Genomic DNA, 26,100 nt, shown 5'->3' with positions numbered 1-26,100 from the left:
CGTCGGTAGGTCAGTATGTCTTGACCCAATGAATGGTCTGATAAATCGCGGGTAGGTCAGTATGTTGCCTACTTCGCCCATTCAATGGTCGAAACATGATAATCTCCCATTCAATGCATTGATAGCACCCGAATGGGGTGCTTTGACACTTGTTTCATGTCCATCCATGGATCTGTTCAACTCTTTGACTTGTCCCCCCTCTCTCCACTGAGATGTGGAGACGCTGCTGCTGCTTCTCGCATCTCATGCCTTATTTATGACTAGTCGTATACCTGTGTCGCACGCAGAACATAGCAGATCTCCAAGACTACAGCACGTAGCATCTGTGCCATGTTGTAGGCTTGTAGATCAGGCTACAGTAGGATATGGGCGTGTACCTTTGACATGTAAGACCAAAACAGCAGCAGTTTATTTCTGCCGTTTGATACAAACTGGTCTGTTGTCATGGTTCCCGCTCCCGTTGACTTTGATAATTTTGCTGAAGGAAATCCATAACATGACAAAATAAATGTAAACAATGGCTTTGTCTTTGATAATCGGTTTACTTTTTAAATCCAATTCTTGTAAACAACTGTCAGAACTTAAACTAAACACCAAAAAACTGAACATAGACCTATTGCTTATCAACAAGTAGCCTAGAAAATGTATAAAAATAAAATTACATATTTTTGCCATTGGACAACGCTCTATGAACATAAATATAAGTAGTTTAGTGGCTTACAGGTAAACACCATCACTGTACCATAGAAAATAAAAATGTATATCTATTTCTCCCGCGTATAGAAAAACAGTTACATGTTCTTCCACACCTTCAAATTACAAGATTAAAATATTTAACAAATTATGTTAAACTGACATTTGCGGCATATCACATTGTTATCCATCGCTTTTGGGAATTCTCTTTGTAGGCAAAACACATTTTCTGAGAAAACAATGGCAAGAGAGGCTCGACTTTAACATTCAATATAAAAATAAAAATAGGTCAGGTAAACTTACAATTTTTAATTTAACTTTCAATGTAATAAAATAACATTGCATCAGATTAATGCTCAGAAAAGAAAAAGGTGTTCAAAGACGATAAAAAAAGCATGGGCCCCATTTTCAAGATCTCTTCTATGGCCCTACATACACCACGTTCATGAAAGAAAAAAGGCATGTTCAAAGGCAACACAAACCATGTTCAAAGCACTAGATTTAAATAATTGCATGACTTGTTATTGTCATGTTGAATTAAGAATGATCATATTTGTTCTGTATAAGCTACAGTACCAGGTGTCAATCCAGGTGGCGTCTTTAATAAAGGCATTTGTTACTAATTAGGTTTCTCTCCTATATGAATGCCCATGTGTTTCTAAAGATATCCCTGTTGACCAAAACCATTGCCACATATAGGTTTTCCCCCCTGTATGAATGAGTCTCCGTCTCTCCGGATCGGTCTTGGACCTTGTTATCTCCTAACCAATCAGAGTGCAGAGGGGCGTCGCTCTAAATTTGGTGACGTCAGCGTGCTCCGTGCACAGGCCGAGGGGGGGAGGGGAGGGGAGGCGGGGACATAGATTGGTGAAGCAATAGGAAGCCACGCACAAATCCAGGCGGCTGTGTTTGGGTCCGCCCTTCAAGACCATGGATTGAGCTCGTAGCCTCAGGCTACTCCGGATCAAACTTCTGACCAAAGCCTTTGCAAACTGTATAACTACAATTTATTTCCTTTTGTATGACTGGTCATATGTCCGGTCAGAGCAAATTTGCGGCTGAAACTTTTGTTACAAACTGTACAACTAAAGGGTTTCTTAGCTGTCGCTGTATGAGTCCTCCTCATATGTGTGTTCAGAGCATTCTTTTGACCAAATACTTTATCACAAACTGTACAACCAAAGGCTGTGTGACTGAGCATATGTTTTTCCAGATGTGCATCTACAGTAAAGCTTTCGCCGCAAACTGTACACATAAGGGGTTTGTTGCCTGAGTGAATCGAGATCATGTGTTTAAGAAGATGTTCCTGTTGATTAAAGCTTGTGCTACAAATTGTACAAGTAAAGGGTTTTTCACCTGTGTGAATCCTCTTGTGTCTGATCAGAGTATTATTGTAACGAAATCGTTTACCACAAACCGTACATCTTGTATCTGCTCTAATCCTCGTCTTGGATGCTTTCCTGTCCTGGGACCCATTGTTGCTCCTGCGTGATCTCAGCGATTTTGAAACTGGCTGTGCTTCCATAGTCTCATCCCACTCACTGCCACTGTCTTCAGTGTCAGATTCGGAAGTGTGTGACGTTTCTCCACAGTCCTCTACTTCAGCTTGTGTTTTCACGCGTCCAGTTGAGGTCCTGCCTCTGGTCTCCTCCCACTCCTCACTGTTGTCAGAGTCAGATTCAGAACAGTGTAAACGGAGCGACTGTCCCTCTCTTGCTGGTTGTAATGCTCCACCGTCTCTTGTTTCCATGTGTTCACTAGAGGTGCTGGATAGAGGCTCTGTCCAACTGTTTTCATTGTAATCTTCACTCTTCGATGCTGGTAATGTCGGTAATGCCTCCTCTAGCCTTTTGGCTAGCTCCTCCTGCTTCTCTGGTGACTCCTGGACCAGAATGGGGCTTCTCTCCTGCCGTTCAGTGGAAACCACCTCTTTACAGACAGGGAAGTGCAGGAAGTCTAGGCAAAAAAAAGAAACAAATGAGAGTGAATGTTTGAACTTTATCCACCATTTTTTATACCGTTTTTTGTTTCCTGTTTTGTAGTTGTGGTAGTTGAAGGGAACTTCTACTGTTGTTTCCACATCTTTGTTTTTTTGGTCAAAGTTTTGATTATAGTGAGAGATACTGTGTATCGTTTGACTGATAACATTGGCAGATTTCTGGCTTCCACAGATGTATCAGAATTGGTGAAAAACCTGCTAATAATTCTAAGCAAATCTAAGCAAAGATATGGGAAACTATCTTTTTCATAATTTATTTGTGGAGCAAATAATCTGTTTCATATTGCACAGGTTCCACAATTAGTTTCCCCAAGGGCCAAATTATGTCTAGGGTACCAAGCCGAGGGCCACACAACCTGCAAACAGATTGGAGCTTGGGGGCGGCGTTCCCGTTACGTTAGTGTTGTTGCTGCTCTTACCACCATTATTATAATTATTATTGGTTGTGGGGCTCATAATTTAGCCCTGGGATTTGTTTGTTATTTTTAGGTTTTCTGACCTCAATTACACCCCAAAAACCTGAACTTTGAACATTCAGTGGATTTTCTGTGGTCTGGGGTTTTCGGAATAATTAGGCTCAGAAAAGTACTGTGATTGGCCCGTGGACTTTGATGTCAAAGTACATTAATACCACTCCCTCTCCTCCCCTCTCCTTCTCGGAGAGGGGAGGGGCGGAGAAGAGGCGATGATTGACCGGCAAAATCCCTCAACAGCGACAACCGCAGGCAAATAGTTTTTTTCATTGCAGCTGAAAAGGCTTCAGAACACAGAGAAAAACAAGAAATAAATGACAAGTCATATTGATTGATTGATGTACTTTTATTTAGTAAGACATGAGAATCACAGTACATGGCAGTACACATTCACAATACAAGGTCTACTAAACTGGAAGACTCAGTTAAGCACGCAGCTTGTTTAAGATGAGAACCCCATGCACACAAATCATGATGATGATTATACCAGGTGCTGTGAGCGTGTGTGTGTGTGTGTGTGTGTGTGTGTGTGTGTGTGTGTGTGTGTGTGTGTGTGTGTGTGTGTGTGTGATTGTTTTCATAGACCTGATTGCTTGTCTTTCTCCCCAAACCTGGCAACATTGAATGTGCGACGCTAAAAGCTAATAATGTTTTTATATAAGTGGTAGCAACATTTTAATGTGCCTACATTCAAAAAAGACGGTTTTACGTCAAACCGGCCGAATCGGTGACCGGCCGGTCACTGTCATAAATTCTGATTTTATGCCGGTGAAATTGATACTGCATGGGCACTGCGCAGCAACAGCATGATGATCAAATCCTGCGAATCGACTCGGTAAACATTAGCAAAAAGTGACAGCCTACAGATGGTGCTGATTACTTTTGAAACATAAGGATACATATATCGAATATATATATTATGGAATAGATTATATATTCCATAATGCTGCGCGCAGTTATAGCCTAGTCAATGCCGTGGCTGTCGGTCCGTCGATCACAGAGAGTTTAAAGGCAGTAAGTGCGTCACCAGGATTCTCAGACGGTACATGCAGTTGAAGTTACTTTCACTTTCAGTGACAGACAACAGCATTGCAAAACAGCCTATAAACACCCCTTTTATTTTAGCCAGTTCCAAAGAAAAATCACCCCCCTGTCTATCTTTGCATATGTTGCTGAGAAGACGGTACAACTTTGACACGGACAGGTGGTGTGTGTGTGTGTGTGTGTGTGTGTGTGTGTGTGTGTGTGTGTGTGTGTGTGTGTGTGTGTGTGTGTGTGTGTGTGTGTGTGTGTGTGTGTGTGTGTGTGTGTGTGTGTGTGTGTGTGTGCTTCTCCCAGTGGACAGTGCTCATTCCTCCTACCTGCAGGGTTGCTTTTTGTTCCAAATAAATTAATAGGCGCCATCGGAAAAGTCCTTATTGCAGTAAGCAGCTTCCAACAACAACAAAAAAGACGATGTGATCATGATATCATCCATCCACACCGCTGCGCATGGTTTAATTAATGTGCCTACAGACATCTTGTCATCTATCCAGCTGTAGCCTATTAAAGCTCGTTAAGACTCGTCCGAAAGTTTAACAAAGTTCACTGAGCAACAGAGAGTAGTGTAACATTTGAAGTCCCAGAGGTTAAAAACAAGCCAAAACAGTGACATAAGGTAATATTTTTCCTTTGATATCATTGAAAGGCAGGAGACTAGACTAGACTAGAGCAGGGGGCTTCAACGTTTTCAGGCCAAGGACCCCCTAGCTGAGAGAGCGATGACGCAGGGACCCCCTCTATATTGTATAAAATTGTGCTGCAGATTAAACTTTTTTTAGCAGCTGCAAAGCTGCTCTATAAACAGACAGAGACATCGTCATCCGCGACACCTATTTCATCCGCGACACCTATTTGTCATTGGCTGTCCTGGCTGTCCTTCACTACTTTAAGCCAATGGGGACACTTCCCCGTTTAAGCCAATGGGGAGACGGCCCATACTCAGCAGTACCAGCCCTCCCCTCCCCGAGGAAATCAAGGCTCCTTAGTTTCTTCAACAATAGTATTCTGCAAGTGCAACGTACTATGTAGCTTCAGACGGTGCGGACTACAGAGTTAACTTAAATGCTAGCGTGCTTCCTCAGACCTACTTGGACTATTAAGTTATTATTTGGCCATGTTCACCCCGACTTTAATCTTCGCTATTGTTGGGAAGACCCGTGTGTTGTCTAAGAAGGTTGCCAACACTTATATAAAAAACATAATTAGCCTTTAGCGGCGCACATTCAATGTTGCCAGGTTTGGCGAGAAGTCAGGCTATAGAGTTAGCCTAAACAGACCTAGTTGGCCTATTAAGTTATTATTTGGCCATGTTCACCGTTACTTTAATCTTCGCTATTGTTAGGAAGACCTGTGTGGTGTCTAAAAATGTTGACACCACTTATATAAAAAACAATTAGCATTTAGAGTCGCACAGTTGCCAGGTTTGGTGAGAAACAAGCAGGTCTATGATAACAATCACACACGCTGACAAGCCCCACACACCCACACACCCACACACACACACACACAGCTAATAATATGACTGTCAAGTCATATTTATTCTTTTAACTTAGTCTGCTCTTTTTCCCCCTCTACACCTATATACCTCTTTGCCAAAAATAGCAGATCTACAAGCTCATGAGCTTGTATATCTGCTATTTTTGGCTTAAGTCCTCCTCAGAAATGCTAGTGGTTAATGTAAAAAATATCATATCACACAAAGATTTGGCGGCCCTCCTGTAGTAACTCTGAGGACCCTTAGGGGTCCCGGACCCCCTGTTGAAGACCCCATGACTAGTGACATAAGGTACATTGCTCACTTTGAGAACAATTAAATGCAGACATACATGTCCTGCTATGTGTCTGAATGGGAAAACCTTATTTATTTATTTTTGCCTTTAGTCAAAATAAGAAATTTATTTTGCATTAAGATAAGATTTTGTTTGTTTAAAAGGATTACCACTTTTAAAAATAATAATTTCAATAACTGATCTCTGAACTATGGACCCATAATTTGCCATAATCATGCAGCTATGCATCTATAACAGTAATTTAAAAAATGATATAGACTACAGTTGTATTCTTTTAAAAAGTCTTCTTTTTGTAATCACTTTAGGACACACACACACACACACACACACACACACACACACACACACACACACACGTCTCATTTCTCCCCAAAAGCCCTTGAATATGATGGAATATGATTAAAGATGACTGTGATTATGGTAAGCTCACATTTCATATCACACACACACCATACCTGTAACTTTCACTAGCCAAAAGAAAAACTTTTTTTTGGGGGAAAAAAATAAATAAAATTGGACAGGGGTTGGTGCGGGCCGGACAGTTGCCCCTCGCGGTCCGCAAATGCCCTGTGGGACGCCTATTGCGGAGAGCTGAATTTGTGCAAATCTTTGAATATAATATATATATATATTTTTTTTAAAGGGAACATTTCAACTCAAATCTTTGAGATGGGGGTCCGCCGCCAAATACATATCATTTTGGGGATTCTTGACATGGAAAACGTCTGAGCACCACTGATATAGCAACACAAGTTTTTCAGAAAACAGTTTAGACTCGCCCTCAGGTCTCAACTCATTCACTACCAGAGTTTTTCAGAAAAGTCTGCGGCCACTGCCAGCGTTTTTGAGCATTTTTACCCCCAGAATATGTTGTGCTATGACAACGTAAACACCAAATATCTCAAAAGAAAGGAGTCTCTACTTTCATCAGGAAAGAAATGTTTCTAGCATGTTCCGTTCTTTAGTTATTGACAGTTGAATATAGCTTGTTTTCACCAAAAACACAGAAAGTAGAGAAAAATGCATTTTTGTGAAAGACTCAAAAGGGAAAAAGTTCATTTTTGACACCATTTAAACTTAATTTTCATCATACATACAATCAATACAATTATCCAGCATAATTCAACTTGGTGGTACAATGTGTAACATTCCCCAAAATGTAAGGGGACACTGCAGCCTTTCGGGCACAAACCCTGCGTCGCCTAGCACAGTGCTTCTCAAAGTAGGGTCCAGGGACCCCTAGAGGTCCTTCGGGGGGTTCCAGGGGGTTCCCAGCAAAAGTAGCCTCGTTAATATAGCATCACAATCATTTTATCCACAAGCTTGTACTTTACATCTGCTATTTTTGGACACATTTGGAAAACAAATTGGAAACTGTTGAATAATTTTGACACATTTTGACAAAAGTCTTATCTTCTGGGGCTTCCCTGGGACAAAACATTTTCAGATGGGGGTCTGTGGCCAAATACATATCAATTTGGGTGTCCTTAACACGAAAAAGTGGGGGGAGCATGAACGAAAGCCTGCACCTAACAGTTTCAGGAAGTGAACGGGTTTGTTCACGTGCATTAGAGATGCGCGGATCGCGGTTTTAGCCGCGGTTGCCGCAGTTAACCGCAGTTTTGGGTGGATTCGGGTCAATCAAATATAATTATTAATTAATATTGGATAAACCGCGGGTGAAATATTAAGGTAAATAAATTAATGACATCTAATATATCTATCCATAAAATAGCTAAATCTCTGCGTGCTTGTGTCTGTGTGAGTGTGTAGAGCAGCCTCTGTGCGATGCGATCTCAAAATGCATTGATTTAGCCTATGGAATGTCGGTGCGTCTTTTCTTTTTTTCAAACCGGTGCTGCGCTGGCACCTGGCAGCAGAGCAGAGCGCTCTGTATGTTGGATTCCGCATGTATGCTGGATGCCTGTATGTTGGATGCCGCACAGAGTGTATGTTCAGCGCAGCAGAGCATGTGCGCTCATGTTCAGCGCAGCACCGGTTAAAAAAAAAAGAAAAAAGACGCACCGACATTCCATAGGCTAAATCAATGCATTTTGTGATCGCATCGCACAACTAACGGGGAATACCAGAAAATAATAATATTTTGACATACGGGAAAAACGGTTGGTGCGGATGCGGATATTTAAATTGGCTAATATAATTATTGCGGTTGGATAACGGGCAGATAATTAATTTGTACATGCGGATTCGGATGACGTGAGAGGCCATCCGCGCATCTCTAACGTGCATGCCAAAGACCGAAGCATTTTAGAACGAACCTGTCATGAACATCCCATCACTACAGACGGTAGAGAACCGATTGAGTTGCTGGTGTGCAGGGCAAATGTGTATGGCCCTCCCTGGTTCTCTCCATTGAATATCAAGGGGCACTTGGTGCCCTTGGTAATAAAATAAAAACACAATAAAATGGTTGGTTTCGTTTTGATCGCGGCGATTCTTCCGGTTGTCCTCTGATCTGGAAGCCCTGGATTAACTCACAGGTTGCGGAAGAGCGCCCTCTATCGTAAACCACTGAAAATGCCAAATGACGAGTGACGTCATTGGCGGTCTGCGCCTTGGATTGAAATGGCGAATATACTCGTCAATGAGTTAATTGGTTAAAGGGATACTAGGTAACTTCGCAGATCTGTGTTTGTACACACACACACACACTCCCCCCTCCCCTCTCTGACAGGCATCAAAGTGATTGCTTTGATGCATTCATTGATTAGAGAGAGGACTAACGAGGTTGACACTTTTATGGCCCTATCAATCAACTCAGTGCACAACCCCTTTGAAGTTCAAAGGGATCAATTAAGAGCTCCGGCTGAGCCCCCCCCCCCCTCTCCCCCCACAGACTTTTCAGTCCCTACAAAGGGATTAATGTCAATATAAACAGTGGAATGTCAACGTAAACAGTGGAACAAAACCAAAATACAATAATACAATAATTTCTGCAGGAAAACACAGCAGCATAATTATATAGTGGCTGATAGCTGGGAAAATAAATATATATATTTTTTTAATTTAGGCTCAAAGTTACCTAGTCTCCCTTTAATGTGTCATATCATCAGTTATTGACCGTAGTATAACTTATTTAACTAATTTATAGCTGATCAAGCAGAGTGGAGATAAAGCCACAGATCACATCCTTTGATCTTCTTGACCTCACCCTAAAATAAGTCAACTGAAAGCTGAAACAGGACATTTCAGCCCCTCCTAAAGTCTTTGTCCCTTTGTGTAAGGTGAAGCCCTCCAGGCTTTGAGGTGTTGACAGTAAACACAGGAAATAGGTCAAAGTATCTTTCCAAAGTTAACTTAATTAACCGACTGACGTTTCGGTCCCTCGACCCTCCTCAAAGTCATGACTCTGAGGAGGGTCGAGGGACCGAAACGTCAGTCTGTTTTACCTGCACCGAAAATAAATAAAGGGCCTGAACTAGGCATGTAACGATTTATCGTATATCGATTTAAATCGATTCAAAGTGGTGACGATTTAAATCGATGCAATAAAATATGACATCGCGATGCAACCAGCAGAGGGAGTCAGACTCCATTCCTTGTTATCCGCCTACTATTTTGTCCCCTCAGGGCCACCATAGCTGCCTGTCGGTCTCTTCTTCACTCACTCAACGGCAGGCTATGAACGGCAGAGTTGGGTTCACGTCCTCTCAGGCTATGAAATCTAAACAACTAGGCGATCGCACTGCATAAAGAGGGAAATGTGCGTCGCATGTAAACATGTTTATTTGATTGATGAATAGCCCAAACTATACCGTTTACCCCCTCCCCCATCTGACAATGTTGTTAGCTGTTGTTAGCCTGTCTGATTTAAACTCTGTAGGAAACATACAACTGATAGACTTCTAATGAAAACGGCTAATTCTGGAGCGCCTCGGTGCGGCTGCCGCTGCAGAGTACAATGAATAATAATCTATATGAATAATAATAATTTAACAATTGTATCAGACTGCTGACAACGTCAAACTCCTTTCAACACTGTCTGTCAGATATATAGCGAATTACATTGATATTAATCAATACATTTTTTATCTAATCTCATTTGGAGCAGTTTAAAACAGTTTCCCTTATTACATAAATGTGTACAGAATGCTTTGAATATATCATAGATAAAAAATTACTTGTAAATCCCAAGCTTGGAACAAAGGCTAAGCCTTAATTTGTTTATTTGAAGGTTTTCTTTATAATTTATTTCATCTGGGATATATGTTTTAAAATTCATTTATTTCATAATACTTATATATTTAAAGTTATTATTTTACAGATAAAAAAGTATATGTCTTAATGTGTACCTTACAGTTAATGCATGTACCTCATGAATAATAAAAAAAGGCTTAATTTCATATATTGAAAAGAGGATAAGAGAAAATACAGTTGTTAAAAAATACATGATTTTTGTAAGAGAAATAATCAAGGTTTTCCAGTAATTTGTCTCGAAAATAAATGTGCTTAAAAATCGTGAAAAATCGTATCGTGAACCTCGAATCGTGATTCGAATCGTATCGTGAGTTGAGTGAATCGTTACATGCCTAGCCTGAACTGTCCGTGTTGCTCCAGCGTTCTCTCTTCTGCTCATATTGTCCCTATCCCTGTGACGCACCGGACTGGCCGTTTAAGGCTGAGGCGCAACGGTAGAATCCCTTTGTTTAACTTAATTAACATTCTTTCACTCTAGATGGAAGTCGACAAGACTGGCTTAGAATTATCAGAAGGCGTGTATTATAAATTCATTTCTGTCTTATGATCAAATCTTAGGTTCATATAAACATTAGATAGATACAACCGTGGGCTGCCAGAATAATCTAGAACGCAGATCTGCGTCCTAATGTTTAATTTGGTTAATAGACTTTCGACTTGCGATTTCCGTTTCCGGTTTTAGCTTGAAAAATGCGCTCTTTAGGCCAAAACACGTTTTTTCACATGGTATAAAACACGAACGGAGAGCTCCACTTCTATTTTCTTTAGTCTGGGTGACGAGCAGTCATCGTCGTCGTGTATCACAACGGTCTGGTCGGCGATCGCCGATTGTCGAAAACGTCACATCTGGTTATGACGTATTTGACTGTTTGACTCTGTTTGGGGGGGGGGGGGGGGGTTGAGTGAATCAGCTAGTGATCGAGGTGTCTATTTGCTGCTCTCTGCTGGTAGAACTGTCGTATGTGTTTAAAACCGCAGTCAGACAATTTATTTGAATGAAAGATTACAAAATAAAAAAAACACGCAAATCGCTGGCAAGGGGGTGAGTACTTTATGAATAAACTCTGGCAGTCAATGTGTTAAATCATTCGCTGCCAAGGACGTGTTTGACGTCTTTTTTCCCCAAATGCTCAGACTGCCCAGGACATGTTTGACGACTTTTTCATTTTCAGTGGTTTTCCACCAGATGGCGCTGTTCTCTATCACTTGTGTGACCATTTTCACCCTCAAGTCAAACAGATCCAGGAGATCACTTGATCTAAAGATCCCCCCCCCCCCCATCCACTTCCTGTTCAGTGTTTTTGGGAAATCAGCTGTATCTTGAGTTCTATTTTTTTCCCCTGCATTTTTGTTACATGATATATTCATCAGCCTGTAACAAGGGAAGGGGGGGTCGTGGTGAGTTTTTTCTCTTCTGTTTTTTCTCTTGCAGCAGCACAGTGAAACCCTCCATGCTTAGCAGCCGTCCTGGGATCGATCATAATGGATTTATAGGGACTATACCATGAATTTTAACTTTTCCTTCTTTTTTGTGTGTTTTTGGTCTCCCCGACCACTCTTCTATCCCAAGGAATACCCCAGTTTGAGCACTCAGGCAGTTGGAATGAGTATATCTGAGGCTTGATTTAGGCTCAAACCTTTTGGAAAACGTTTGAGGGACATAAACAATATGATATTAAATATATATATATATTTTTAAATTCATGGTGTAGATCCTTTAAATATTCTGTGACCAGTTGAAAAGGTAAGAAAAACGAAAATTGCAGGCAGTGGGCAAACGCAGCCAGAAATAAGTCTGGCAGTGAAGTAAGTGAAGTAAGAGTTACGTAAATATTTTTGTACCTATACACAGGAGTCTATTTTTTAAGTTCTAAGTCTTAATATAGCCAAAGTAAATATTTAAGCTGTAATGTTCAAATATATTATCTCTGATTTAAAGATCAGCTTTTAAATACACAAATCTTAGTAAAACGTTATTCTGTAATCGACACTAACATTTGTAAACATAGTTTGTGTTACCTTATGGGCAAGACACAAGTCTTTTAACTCATTCAAATAAATAATTGCCAATAGTGCCAGCGATTTTTCGTTTTTCTTACCTTTTCAAGTAGTCACAGAATATTTATATCCAGTATGATCGATCCCCCAAAAGTTGCTTAACACGGAGGCTTTCACTGTGCTTCCGCAAAAATAAATAAATATATCATAGCGAACCTTTGTTTGCTTGTTATAGGCCGTTGAAAATGGCATGTCTCGTCAACAATGCAGGGGGAAAAAAAAGGAAGTCAAGTTACAGCTGTTTCCTCAAACAACGCTAACCAGGAAGTGGATGGAGCAGCAGATCTTGTGACCACGTGATCTCCTAGATCTCTCTGTGACTGAGCCTGAAATGGTGGCTCATAGGTTGTAGAACAGCGCCATCTAGTGGTTAACACTGAAAACACGGTTTGGACGAGTTACACGTCTTTGGCACTCTGGGCTTTGGAAAAAATGGACATGTTACACGTCAATGTCACCGAATGAGTTAAGAATAGTTCATGTCTCCATAAATCTCTTTTTATCTAATTCATTCATACAAGCACGGATACATATGATTTTTAGACTTATTCTAAAGTGTATGACTACATTAAATACGGAATTACCGGAATTATTACAAAACCTTTACTACTAGTTTAGCCTTAAATAAAACCACTCATTTATATCAAACTATTGTAAGACAAGATGTTCAACATAGTAGCCGGCCGGGGGCCGTCCCAGTTCTCACAGCTGTTCGGGCTGAATTGTGATCGGTCGAAAGCAAAGAGGAAGGGGTTGTATTAAGGAGGGACACCTTCTTGGTAGCGTGTATAAAATGTATTGCATGATGAAAAGTCTTTTGCATCTGTCACGTTTGGCCATGTACAGTTTGTCATTTTGTAATTCTTTGACTGTCTTGACAAATAAAGGGACATTTTAAAGACCTTTTTTTGATGGATTTTCTTCCAATTCCAAGTTTTTAAAGCTAAACTTATATGCACATTTTACCACATAGACTGGGTTCCAAAGCTGTCTCACAGTGTGTGATATCGTCAAGAATGAATTTAGCATTAGTGGTTCTGGTATACAGTTAACTCTTTGGCTGCCAATGACGAGATTTCTCGTCATATTTTGCCCACACCGCCGATGACGAGAATGACGAGATTTTGTGTTTTCAGTGGTTTTCCACTAGATGGCGCTGTTCGCTCACCTATGGATCACTGTTTGTCTCTCTGTGAAGGAGGGAAGCAGCGGGTCACGTGATTGCAAAAAAAACACCCCATTCTCTGATAAGAATGGCTTTTCCGCTGTTTGTGTTACTTTTTGGGGAAAACAGCCTACATTCAACTGGCCACAACTATGGAATGGATGATCGCGGCGGCTTGCTTTTTCCCACCGATACTACAAGACTCGGATTCGTCTTTTAAAGCGATCGGGGGATCTATCATAAGGAGATAAATATTCTGTGGCTCTTGAAAGGTTAGTAAAAATGCTCACAAACGCTGGCACTGGCTGACTTAATTAATACATTTTTTTTTCAATGAGTTAAGGCAATTTAACACCTTTTAAATGTACTAGATTTTCAGGCCGCCAAGCGGCCTAGTCCTATGTTGCGCTGATAAGAGCAATGATCACCGAAGTATGGCCATTTGAAGTGTTAAACACTGCTATAACGCTGCTGCCGAGCAGCGATGTACTTACAGCACCCAGGTCCACTTTCATACCTGTGTGACCTTGTGTTCAGGAGGTAGGGGTCTACGACCACTTCCTGGTAAAACCAAAAGTGAACAGATCCCCTTCCGGGTTGCACCATTGAACTCCACACCCCTAAGAGAGCGTGTGGGTGAAGTTTCAAGGCAATCCGACAAACCGGAAGTAGGAAGGAAAAAACAGAAGTGGAGATCTTTGATGAAATTGGAAGTCTGAGGGACCACCCACCAAGTTTAGAGCCTGTAACATGCTGGGAACTGGAGTTATGGCCGTTTAAACCCCAAAAAGCAGAGGGGGTGGGGCTTCTGCAACCACCTACCAATTTTGAATTATAGTTATGGCTGTTTAAACCCCAGTCAATAGGAACACAGAGGGGCAGGGTTTAAGCAAATACAGTCTGTCCCTATTGGCCATCTAAGGGCACCTACCAAGTTTGGGACGTTTAGCATGCGGGGAACTGTAGTTATAGCTGTTTAAAGCCCAACCAATAGGAACCTAGAGGAGGCGGGGCTTAAGCAATTACAGCCTGTCCCAAATGGCCATCGCAGAGCACCTACCAAGTTTGGGGCCTTTAGCATGCTGGGAACTGGTGTTATGGCTGTTTAAACCCCAGCCAATAGGAACACAGAGGGGGGCGGAGTAATGGTGCCACAGGCGTGGTCCCTCGTGTGGTCCCTGGTGTGGCTATTCTGATGGCAGCCCCCTGACCATTGTTGGTGCCAAGTTTGGTGCGGAACTTGCAGGTCTGCATGTCCATTAAAACCAGGAAAGCATCCGTGTCATTTTAGATTTGAGCTAAAAAGCATTATTTAATACTTTGGCTATTAAAAAATAGCAGATCTACAAGCTCATAGCTCATAGCTACGAGCTTGTAGATCTACTATTTTTTTTTTATTGTGTAAATGTTTGCAAATCTTCGAATATGTATTATTTTAACACATTGGGTGCCAGAGGTTTATTAAAATATTATACGTTGAGTGCCTGCATTTCTTCCATCCACTTGCGTTATACGTTTCGTGCTGTAGAAGCCCCGACGCGGAAGTGCATATAAACAAAGCGTGCGTGCGAGACGGCGGAGGGTCCCGACTAACGCCTGGAACAATAATATTTCCAACGCGATCCTCCATTGCAGCGTGATCGCCGATCGAAAACGGCTCGTTTCCACCACGTTAAAAATAAATGGAGATATTAAGCTTTTAGTCAAGGAGATAACATTGAAAACGCCGACCGGAAGGATTTTTGACATGGAGCCATATCCAGCCTCTTCTCAGAAACTCCTTGGGTGATGTCAAAGTTTCGTTTTAGCGCCCCACGTGGGCCACTCGTATAAAAATAGAATTGGGTCAAAAACGGTCCGGACCGTTTTCGGCACTTCTCGTTTGGATCCTCAAAAACGGTCCGGACCGTTTATGGCACTCGATGTGTTAAAGTGAACATTTTTAACTAAAATCTTTGCTTCTGGGAGTCCCTGGAACAAAACATTTGGAGATGGGGTACGGCGGCCAAATACAGGTTTGGGGGTCCTTGGTATGAAAAAGTTTGAGAACCTCTGATATAGCAACATACGTTTTTCAGAAAACTGTTAGGATTTAGAAGACATTTTTAGAATCGGCCTCAGGTCTTAAAGGGATATTTCACTTCAAAAAACTAATTGGGTCATTTTATCATCTGCTCAGGCTTTTGTGAACACTCAAAACAGTTTTTAAGTTGCTCGATTCAGTATTTAGATATTTGATATAACTTTTATCAGACACGCCCCCTTCCTATACTAACCCATTGTAACTTCAAACTCCATTTTAACCATGATAGATTCATCAAGAACACCCGTCCTTGGTTCTGGTGACTCATATCGCCCTCCTAATACGTGAGGGGGCCATGTTTTTTCATTACTTTTTTCATTTATTTTATTTTATTTTACAAATATTTTTATTTTTAATAAATGAAAAAAGTTATTGAAAAAACACGGCCAGTATTTAGATATCAAATATTTAAATACTGAATCAAGCAACTTAAAAGCTGTCTGGGGTGTTCACAAAAGCCTGAGTAGACGATAATTTTTAAAAAAAAGTGAAATATCCCTTTAACTGCCACAGTACATTAGTGTAATAGTGTCACCCCACTGCCAGCGAAAAACGAGCGATTTCACTGTACCTTTGAAAAATCATGGAATATTATCCGTGACTGCCGTCCTCATGGAGATCGCCTCATTACACGCACGGGGATATCGGGAGTCCCGAAATATTGTTTTATCCGCTCGCGGTAATCCGTTGCACAGCTGTGGCCAGTTGAATGGGCCTTGTGTTTGCCATATATTGTATGCGTCCTGGGCAGGCAATGTGTTGAGGACTCGCAGAAACCCTGAATATATTGGGATAATATTTATTAGTTTTTACCAGTGAAGTTTCTGCCCTATGCGTTGTTTTTTTTCCACCTCACCATGTCTAATCATGTGGACCTACCAACGTGTTACCACTTTCACACCTTATGCTTTACCTCATGTACAGTACATACTGTATCTGCTGGTCTTATGCTATGTATAGATACCTTGATCTTTTTCATGTTCTCTTTATTTAGAGATGACAAATGCTACTTGTATATGTGATCAAGTTCCCATAGGCTATGCAAGGGATAATTGACGGAGCGCCGGTCATTGTTGAGAAATAACCCCTGACAGGCTGATTGATGATCATGAAGGGGCCGTCAATTATCCCGCTTATTACACGGCTACTAGAGATGCACGGATGGGGTTTATCGTCACCCAAATCCACGTATACATGTTCATTATCCACCCGCCATCCAACCGCATTAATTATACCATCCTATTTCTAGATCCACACAAACCGCATCAAATTATTATTATTTTCCTGACGTTAGTTTTCTTATAAACAATGTTACTCATCAATGTCTGTTGCAATGTAGTGACTGTATACAATCCATATGGTAACAGCAAGACGGAGCTTCATTCACTTTACTTTCGCTTTCTCTTTGTTGCCATGTCTGCTTTTTATAAGCGACCTTTGGGCTAATTTGGCGCTTGTTTTGGGCTTGTTTTCATAGACCTGGCTTCTTATTTCTCTCGCAAGATCTGGCAACACCGGCTGCATGCTGTACACTGTTGTTGGCAACGTGCAGTAGGCGGCTAATTTTTGCCTGATGTAAAATGACGTAATATTAAAATACTACAAACGCATGCACGGCGAGATTTCGTGCCTTTTAAGAGCTATAATAGGCCTATAGATTGATATCATTAATTTAATTCCCGCATTATTTCACCCGCGGTTTATCCAATATTAATTAATAATTATATTTGATTGACCCAAATCCACCCAAACTGCGGTTAACTAAAACCGCGATCCGCGCATCTCTAACGGCTACTTAAAAAATACATTAATACAAATAAATTAATAAATTGATCCAAAAGTGGTAATGAAAGTATTCCAGAAGTGTTGTGCTGGCCGTCCACACAAAAACACACAAAAACATTCTGGAGAGCAACGTTTAGTTGTAAATTGTGCGTTTGTTTACATGGCTGCAGTGTTGGATACAGCATAAAATCAAGCAGCGCAGTAGGTGCTCTGAGCCTTTGATTAGACAGCAGTCTGTTATAGAGCTCATCGGTCATTGTTCAGAAATAACACACCATTAAATTCAGTGATTAACGAATCAGAATCAAGCATTCAACCAAGCTGTGTAATAAACGTAGTTAACGGTAGATACACGTTTTTACAACAAATGTTACGTAGTTTATGTCCATGCTGTCTCAGGCCTACCTGTGCTGCTGCTGCTGGTCTGGTTGCCCTGATAGTCATCCATGCTGGTGCTCAGAGAAGCAAGCACCGCAGCTGCCTCCATTGTCACCTTAGCCTGGGTTCTCTCCTCCTCGCTGTCACTCTTGCCCAAGTCGTCAAAGCCAAAGTATTCCATTTTGCTGCTGCTGCTATCGAAAGCCACTCCGCCCTCCAAGCCCTCTTTGTCCTCGATGGCCAAGCTGTAACTCAAAGAAATAAGAGTTTGAAATTACTTAGGACCATGTCTTAAATTAAAAAAGACAAGTCCAGATTACCTATATATCTTGAATATTAAAGTATATACCCACAATATTACAGAGGAGGTCAACAAAAAACTTGACATAACATGACAGATCAGAATGAGAGGCTGTTTACCGGGTGCGTTTGGCTGGTGGAGCGTACAACTTCTTCTCGCTTGCCAGTCTGGCCAGGTCGTCCAACTTCTTCTTCTCGACTGCCTCTCTGGCCAGGTCTTCCATGCTGCGCTCCATGAAGTCCGGGATGGTGACAGTAGGGATGGACAGTAGGGATGGCTTCAGCAATGTGCAGTCCTGCAAGCTCTCCCTCGTCTCGACAACGGGTGCTGCAGCTGCTGGGGTTTTCCTCGGCCTCCCCCTTGCCCTTTTTGTGACAGGGTCAACGGGCAGGCTGCTGCTACCTGCTGTGTCGGAGGAGGAGGCTTGCATGGGCAGAAAGGGCCGACAGTACTCCTTGCAGTCGGAGGCCCTGCGGTGTGAACGGTGCAAAAGGGATGTCCACGGGAGGCTTAGTGGGAGATTCCGCTGGAAGCTGCTGCTCTGAGCTTCTCAGCCTTTCTGAGTAGAATTCACCATGGGTGGAGGGTGAGGAGGACTGGGAGTCCTTGCTACCTCCAGGGTCGGCAATAGAGTCTTTACCGAGGATGCCGGAGTCTATACTGAGAACAGAGGATGGCTGCTGGTTCCTCACCTCAGGCTGACCGGGCCGACGGTACTCCTTGCAGTTGGAGGCCCTACGGGTGAACGGTGCAGAAGGGATGTCCACGGGAGGCTCGGGAGATTCCGCTGGAAGCTTCTGCTCTAAACTTGTCAGTTCACCGTGCGTGGAAGAGGGCTGGGTGTCCTTGCTACCTCCAGCCTCGTCATTAGAGTCTTTTTCCAGGATGCTGAAGTCTATGATGAGGGCAGGCGGCGGATGCGGGGTCATCAGCTCATCCGGAGATTCTTCTAGAAGCTGCTGCTTGGCGCTTGTCAGGCATTCTGAGTACTGTTCACCCTGGGTGGAAGAGGACTGAGAGTCCTTGGTACCTCCAGGCTCGGCATTAGAGTCTTTAGCTAGGATGCTAGAGTCCATACTAAGAGCAGAGGACAACTGCGGGGTCATCAATTCGGCGGGAGATTCCACTGGAAGCTGCTTTTTGGCGCTTGTCAGCCCTGGGTAGAGTTCACCCTTTGTGGAAGAGGAGGTGGACTGGGAGTCCTTGCTACCGCCAGGCTCGGCATTAGAGGATTTAGCCAGGATGCTGGAGTCTATGCTGAGAGCAGAGGACAGCTGCGAGGTTCTCATTGAGTTACGGCCATGAGAGGCGGTTGTCTCTGGAATGTCAGAGACCATCGTTGTTGGCTTCAGGTTGCTGTCAGGTGTGCCTCTGTCTGATGGCTGGCTGTCCTCTACATCTTTTTGTACAGACGTTTGCTCATCTGTGGGTCGTTATGAAAAACACATCGTTTATTATATCATAGTTTATTTTGTACATAGTGGTACTTTTTCTGTATTATCTGTATTTTCATGTTGATTTTTGAACTGTTTGGTTGCTACTATATATGTCTATGAAATTAACTCAAGGACCCCAACGGAAACAAGTCCGCAAGGACTTTTTTGGCCGGACCTTTTAGACAAAAGCATTATAAATGTAACTGTGTTGTTTTACATTCTTTTGCCTAATAAAAATTTCAATCAATCAATCAATCAATCAATCACAGTGTTAACGGCCTGGTACGCATATGTTAACCACCATCGACTGAAAAACAAATTATTAAACTGCTTTCACATGAAACTAGTGTAGCAGCTTCTTCAATAACTGCAGTATCTGTAAAGACTGACACAGGCACGGCTCACACAGTTAAAACAAGTGTGTTGTCGCTGCCTTATGCCTTACGTGAGGCACACGGCCGGTTCAATTCATTCCCTATGGAAGTCACATGGTTTGATAAAACTGACTTGCCTTAGGGGAGGGGGGGGGGGGGGTAAAACCAGAGAGCGGCGAAGCAAGTCAGCTTTATCAAACCATGTGACTTCCATAGGGAATGAATTTAAATGGCCTTATGCCTCACGTAAGGTATAAGGCAGCCACAAAACACTTATTTGAACTGTGTGAGGGAGGCCTTATATTTAGGTAATATATCAGGGAGGGGGGTAAGTTGATAGAGGCTTCTGATAACCTGCAGTGTAAAACACCTAAAGGGCATGTTTATGTGATCAAGATAATCCTACTCTTTCATGCAGCTGATATCCAAATGTAATGGCTAAATATGTACCTTCACTGATATTTTCACATTTAAGAGCACAAACAACACTGACACAATGATCAGTTATGTCCTTATTATAACTAACACAAATTATATTTAAGAACAAAAACTAGTGAAATGAGTAACAGAAAAATATATAATATAATATAATATACATAATAGGCCTGTCCCCGACTAAGGATTTGTATAGTCGAATCTGATTGGCGACTAATTGCCAATAGTCGACTGCCAGTCGACTAAGGACACACCCCCCCAAAACAATTCGACTGAGATTGGCAGTCGAATCAGTCTGATTCGACTGCCAATCTCTCAGTCAAATCATGCAAAAAATATGTTTTTGGCTTACCATTAGTTAATTAATATAAAAAACTAGGCCAATCTCTCAGTCAAATAATTTAATAAATTAATAATTTTTATAATTCGACTAAGAGACACGCAGTCGACTCGGACACCCCACGACTAATTAGTCGACTATTTGACTAGTCGAGGTCAGGCCTAATACATAATAGAAAACATTATACCGTACTTTACTCATTAGCTTGCACCAAGGCTAAAATCACAGTATTTCCCTACAATGAACCAAGTAATAACAATAATCACATAAATCTATAGAATAAAATAGAATCTAATTAACAGGAAGTGAAATCTATAAACATCTCAATTTAATAACATACAATATCGTCAAGAATGAAGGTAGAAGATCAGTCAGTTTCACTAAGAACAGTACAATATTCTTCCATACCAGAGGCAGGGAATCCAAGGAAATCCTCCTCATTGCCGTCCTCTTCAAACATTTGGAGGAGATGTTGATGCAGTTCTCTGTTCGTGGCTTCAGTTGGACCACATTGGAGAGAAGAAAACATCATAAAATGTCTCACTTGTGTCTCAGATGGAGATTTTTTTGTCTCTCTCTCTCTCTCTCTCTCTCTCTCTCTCTCTCTCTCTCTCTCTCTCTCTCTCTCTCTCTCTCTCTCTCTCTCTCTCTCTCTCTCTCTCTCTCTCTCTCTCTCTCTCTCTCTCTCTCTCTCTCTCTCTCTCTCTCTCTCTCTCTCTCTCTCTCTCTCTCTCTCTCTCTCTCTCTCTCTCACCAAAAGCGGTGACATAATAGAAAAACATAAGTGTGTTCATTTTAAAGTATAGGAACAAGAGGAGACATGGCGAACGACTGACTCCCTTAGTGTCAAAGAAAATTAAAACTGACTAAAACTTTTAAAATGACGAAAGAGGTGAACTGAAACCATATAAACACGGAACTAGAATATTCACAATTCTGGGAAATTGCAAGTGTGGTTGCGCTGACGAGATTCGCGGGTCGTAGCTGCCGGGACGCGAGGAATACCGTCGGGCGACGTGCGATTCGAATAAATAGGCCACTCCCACAAATGTAACGGGCCAATTGCATTGTCACATCACTCTGGACATGCTTTTGGGGATTCGTTGAGTAAACCGCCCTTGATATGTGATTCAAATATGGGATTGACTGGACGTTTTGTTCGCATTTTTTTGTAAAACAAGCTCCTCCCACCAACTTTGGAAGCCTATTACGGAACGAACGGTATGGACTATCAAAATTCCGCTTGGATATGTTTATCGCATGGATCCAGAGATCATGTGTACTGACTTTTGTGAGATTTGGACAAAATCTGTAGGAGAAGGTGCAAAAAGTGTGTTTTGAAGAAGATTCAAAATGGTGCAAAATCAATCCAGGCGCAAATGGGCGTGGCGTATATGGGGAGTTGCGTCATGACCCAAGGAATCCAGGGAAAAAGAGATTTGTATTCTACGACCTACGGTTCAAGAGTTATAGGCCAAAACGTAAAGTGGGCTGTTATAGCATCACAATGAGGCCGGCTGGTGTGGCCGGCCGGCTGGCACTGGACTATGAATCTCCCATCTTAGTGTTTCCTAGAGAAAGATACTTGAATGGGAGTTTTTTCATTTCTCATTATGGGGAAAATTAATTCCCTAATAAATTAATATCAATTAAACTATATAACGTATCTCTTAGCAGAATGGATGCACACGATTCCCAATGAAGCCGGTCAATTTGACAATTTGTCAATTTCTCCCCTCTCCCCTAACGAGGTCCTTCTCCTTGTTACCTCTAGTCGCCCCACCTCATGCTCCCTGGACCCGGTCCCATCCACTCTGCTGCAGTCCACTGCACCTGAACTTCTTCCCTTCTTGACCCACCTTATTAACACATCTCTGATGTCTGGTTACTTTCCCTCTGCTTTCAAGACTGCTAGAGTCACCCCCCTTCTGAAGAAACCGACACTTGACCCCTCTGAGATCAAGAACTACAGACCGGTTTCCTTTCTATCCTTCCTATCTAAAACTCTTGAACCTGCTGTCTTCAAACAACTGTCCTCGTACCTCCACCAGAACAACCTCCTGGACTCCCACCTGTCCGGGTTCAAAGTGGGTCACTCGACCGAGACTGCCCTCCTGGCAGTGACGGAGTCGCTCCATGCCACTAGAGCGAACTCTCTCTCCTCCGTCCTGATACTCCTGGACCTGTCTGCAGCGTTCGACACAGTGAACCATCAGATCCTCCTCTCCACCCTTGAGGGGATGAGTGTCTCAGGCTCTGCACTCTCCCTGTTTGCATCCTACCTGACGGGTCGCTCCTACCAGGTGATGCTGAGAGGGTCTGTGTGAGAACCACACAGGCTCACTACTGGGGTTCCCCAAGGCTCGGTTCTGGGTCCTCTTCTTTTACCTCTCTACACTACATCTCTTGGTGCTGTCATCCACTCCCATGACTTTTCCTACCACTGCTATGCCGATGACACCCAGCTGATCCTCTCATTCCCCCCCTCTGACACACAAGTGGAGGCACGCAATGCTGCTTGTCTGGCTGACATCTCGGAGTGGATGTCGACGCACCACCTGAAACTCAACCTGGACAAGACCGAGCTGATGTTCCTCCCGTGGAAGGGCAGTCCGCACCGAGACATGGCCATCACCATTGATAATGCTGTGGTGACGTCAACTCGGACTGTGAAGAATCTGGGTGTGACCCTCGATGATCAACTGTCGTTCTCGGCAAACATCGCATCTGTGACACAGTCCTGCAGATTCCTCCTCTACAACATCAGGAGGATTCGCCCCTTCCTCACGGAGAAGGCAGCCCAGGTGCTCATCCAGGCTCTTGTCATCTCCCGCCTGGACTACTGCAACTCCCTCCTTGCTGGTGCTCCGGCATCTGCCATCAGACCTCTGGAGCTTGTTCAGAAAGCTGCGACTCGTCTGGTGTTCAACCACCCCAAGTTCTCCCACACAACTATCCTTCTCTGTTTTCTACACTGGCTCCCCGTAGCGGCTCGCATCCAGTTTAAAACCCTGGTGCTAGCCTATAGGGCAGTGAAAGGAGCAGCTCCTCCTTACCTCCGGGCTATGGTCGATGCTTACACCCCTGCCCGACCACTTCGGTCGGCCACCTCGGGGCGACTGATTTCCTCGTCGCTCAAGGGTCCTTCTGGCTGATCTACACAGTCACAACTTTTTTCTGTTCTGGCCCCACAGTGGTGGAATGAACTCCCCACTGATGTCAGGACAGCAGAGTCACTGCCCATCTTTCGCCGCAGGCTGAAAACCCACCTCTTCAGGAAACACTACCCTTCCTCTTCGCCTTGCCTACTTGTTGTTAATTGGATATTGGATCTTGTTTATTCGATACACATATTTGTTTTAGCTCTAGCTCATTTGATTTTCCTATTTTGTCTCATCTGTTTATGAAATTAGGTAGCTGATATATTGCACTTTTATGTTAGCGCTAGGTATACTCTTGGTTGCTTGTTTTAGAAGAGAATGCACTTAATGCTTCTGGTGATTAGTAGTTTCGTTCCCTATCTATGCTGAATGAACTTATTGTAAGTCGCTTTGGATAAATGCGTCTGCTAAATGACTGTAATGTAATGTAATAGGGCACGAGTGTGTGCCGCAAAAACTATGGGAGGAGTAACGCGGCAAAATGAAGTTTATCTAGAAAAAAATAAAGAAAGAATAAAGTCGGAAGAGTACTAGTAGTCTGGTTGCCCCCCCCCCCCCCCCCCCCACACTAATAATGGGGGGGGGACGCAGGACGAAAAGAACATAGTATCATTGCTTTTATTAAAAGTGCGACCCCAAGTGGTCAAAGTTGATATTACTGGTCCAGTCTGATCCTTTTTTAACCTGTCCAAACCTATTATAAATTGCAGCCTAATTCACAAGGGTGGTGGGAGAACATGGAAGGGAACTGTCTTCTATGAGACTAGCTGTATCTTTGTGTGTGCAGGCACAATTGCCGAGGTAAAAATGTACCAATTCAACCCCTCCAAAAAAAAATTATAAGAAAAAAAAAGAAAAACTCCTCAGATCTAAAAAAATCTCGAAGGCGTCCTATTATGATCTGAAAACATCAAATATCACTGAATGCTGAGGAGTTTGCCTCTTTGATAAACAGCTACATTGTCTATGTGGTCAAATTCCCATACAGTCGACAGTGGTTGACCTAGTTGCTAAACCAAATGTTACTTTAGGCACATTTTGACCTCGAGTTGCGATACGTTTGCCTTTCCATCGTGGTAATAACAATTCCATACAGTCCTTACCCGTGTCACTGCTGGTCTGGCTGTCCTGAGAGTCGCTGGTATCCAGGTTGGTCTTGGCCTGGGTGGGCCGGAACCTGGGAGAGGAGAGACAGGTGGTGAGGTGGGGGTTTAGTGACTTGGCCTCAGCAAGGAGGGATGAGCCACACCAGTCTGGCGGCCACTAGACTGCCCTAGCGTGTCTGATATCATGTCTAGACAAGCGGGTTCAAAATCTCCGGAGAAAAATTCCGCCGGATCCTATTGGTTCACCGATCTGTCCGTCAGCCCCCGCCCAACGCCCCTCCTCCTCCCCAATGTGTAGCATTGAGAGCCCTGACGTCACAACATTTGGAGCGACGCCCACTGCACTCTGGTTGGTTAGGGAAATGAAACACTTCCTATGCCCGGAACATCAACCGGTTGGTCCAGGCTTTAATTTTTTTAGCAAAACTAAAAAATAAAAGCCTGGAGATCGAGACACAGGAGGGGAGAGGAGAACAGACAAATGCCTGACAAACCACTGGCTCCGAAGGCAAGTGGGAATACAGCCCATATAGCAATTTCTTATACGCTACAGAAACAAAAGGGGCTCTGTGATCAAGTTTGAGGTGTAATTCAAAGAAAGAGAGAACAGAAATTGATACTGTTATCAACAAATTACTTGAACCATGTCTGAAGTTGAAAAAGACATGTTCAGATTACCTGTATTTCATTATATTACAATATATTTCACAATATTACAGAGGTCGTCAATGGTTGGTGACCAAAAGCAAGACCAAAGCAGAGAGAGAGACTGTGTGCTGCTTACCGGCTGTGTTTGAACGGTGGAGAGTACAACTTCTTCCTCTTCCAGCCTGCCTCTCTGGCCAGCGCCATGCTCCGCTCCATGATGTCCTGGATGGTGACGTGGCACAAAGACAGCAAGGACGGGTGCAGCACTGTGTGGTCCCGCACCCTCACCCTCCTCCTGACAGGGACCACCTTCATTCCCCTCCACCCCCCTTGCAGCCAGTGCTGCTAACGTGGCCGGCCTTGCTACCGTGTTGCTACCGTTCATGGCAAAAGGATTGCTTGCGGTGGCCGAGGGACTCTCGGCGTTTTCGGCTGCCGCTGGAAGCTGCTGCTCTTTGTGTCTCCGCCTTTCCGAGTGGAATTGGCCCCGGGTGGAGGAGGAGGACTGGGAGGCCTTGCTACCTCCGGACTCAGCATTAGAGTCTTTACCCAGGATGCTGCTGGAGGAGGACGGCTGGTTATCACGTGAGCTTCTGTCTGATGTCTGCTTATCTGT

At 43.1% G+C, this 26,100-nt stretch overlaps 1 protein-coding gene across 1 annotated transcript; it reads right to left on the bottom strand.

The window, feature by feature from the left end:
• Window positions 1-522: 522 nt before the first annotated feature.
• LOC308102724 (uncharacterized protein) lies at window positions 523-25,934 on the bottom strand. The gene is made up of 7 exons (XM_080452563.1): window positions 25,621-25,934; window positions 24,834-24,907; window positions 20,978-21,064; window positions 18,104-19,407; window positions 17,711-17,928; window positions 1,671-2,649; window positions 523-1,436 (listed from the first exon to the last, which is right to left on the bottom strand). Exons 1-4 carry the CDS (start codon window positions 25,797-25,799, stop codon window positions 18,383-18,385), a joined length of 1,365 nt encoding a protein of 454 aa, XP_080308689.1. The 5' UTR covers window positions 25,800-25,934; the 3' UTR covers window positions 523-1,436; window positions 1,671-2,649; window positions 17,711-17,928; window positions 18,104-18,382.
• Window positions 25,935-26,100: the final 166 nt, after the last annotated feature.

The sequence above is a fragment of the Gymnoscopelus braueri genome, assembly GCF_963280865.1.
Source record: "Gymnoscopelus braueri genome assembly, chromosome: 16".
Taxonomy (NCBI): Eukaryota; Metazoa; Chordata; class Actinopteri; order Myctophiformes; family Myctophidae; genus Gymnoscopelus; species Gymnoscopelus braueri.
The sequence above is the reverse complement of the archived record's forward strand: the minus strand, read 5'-3'. Positions and strand labels throughout refer to the sequence as shown.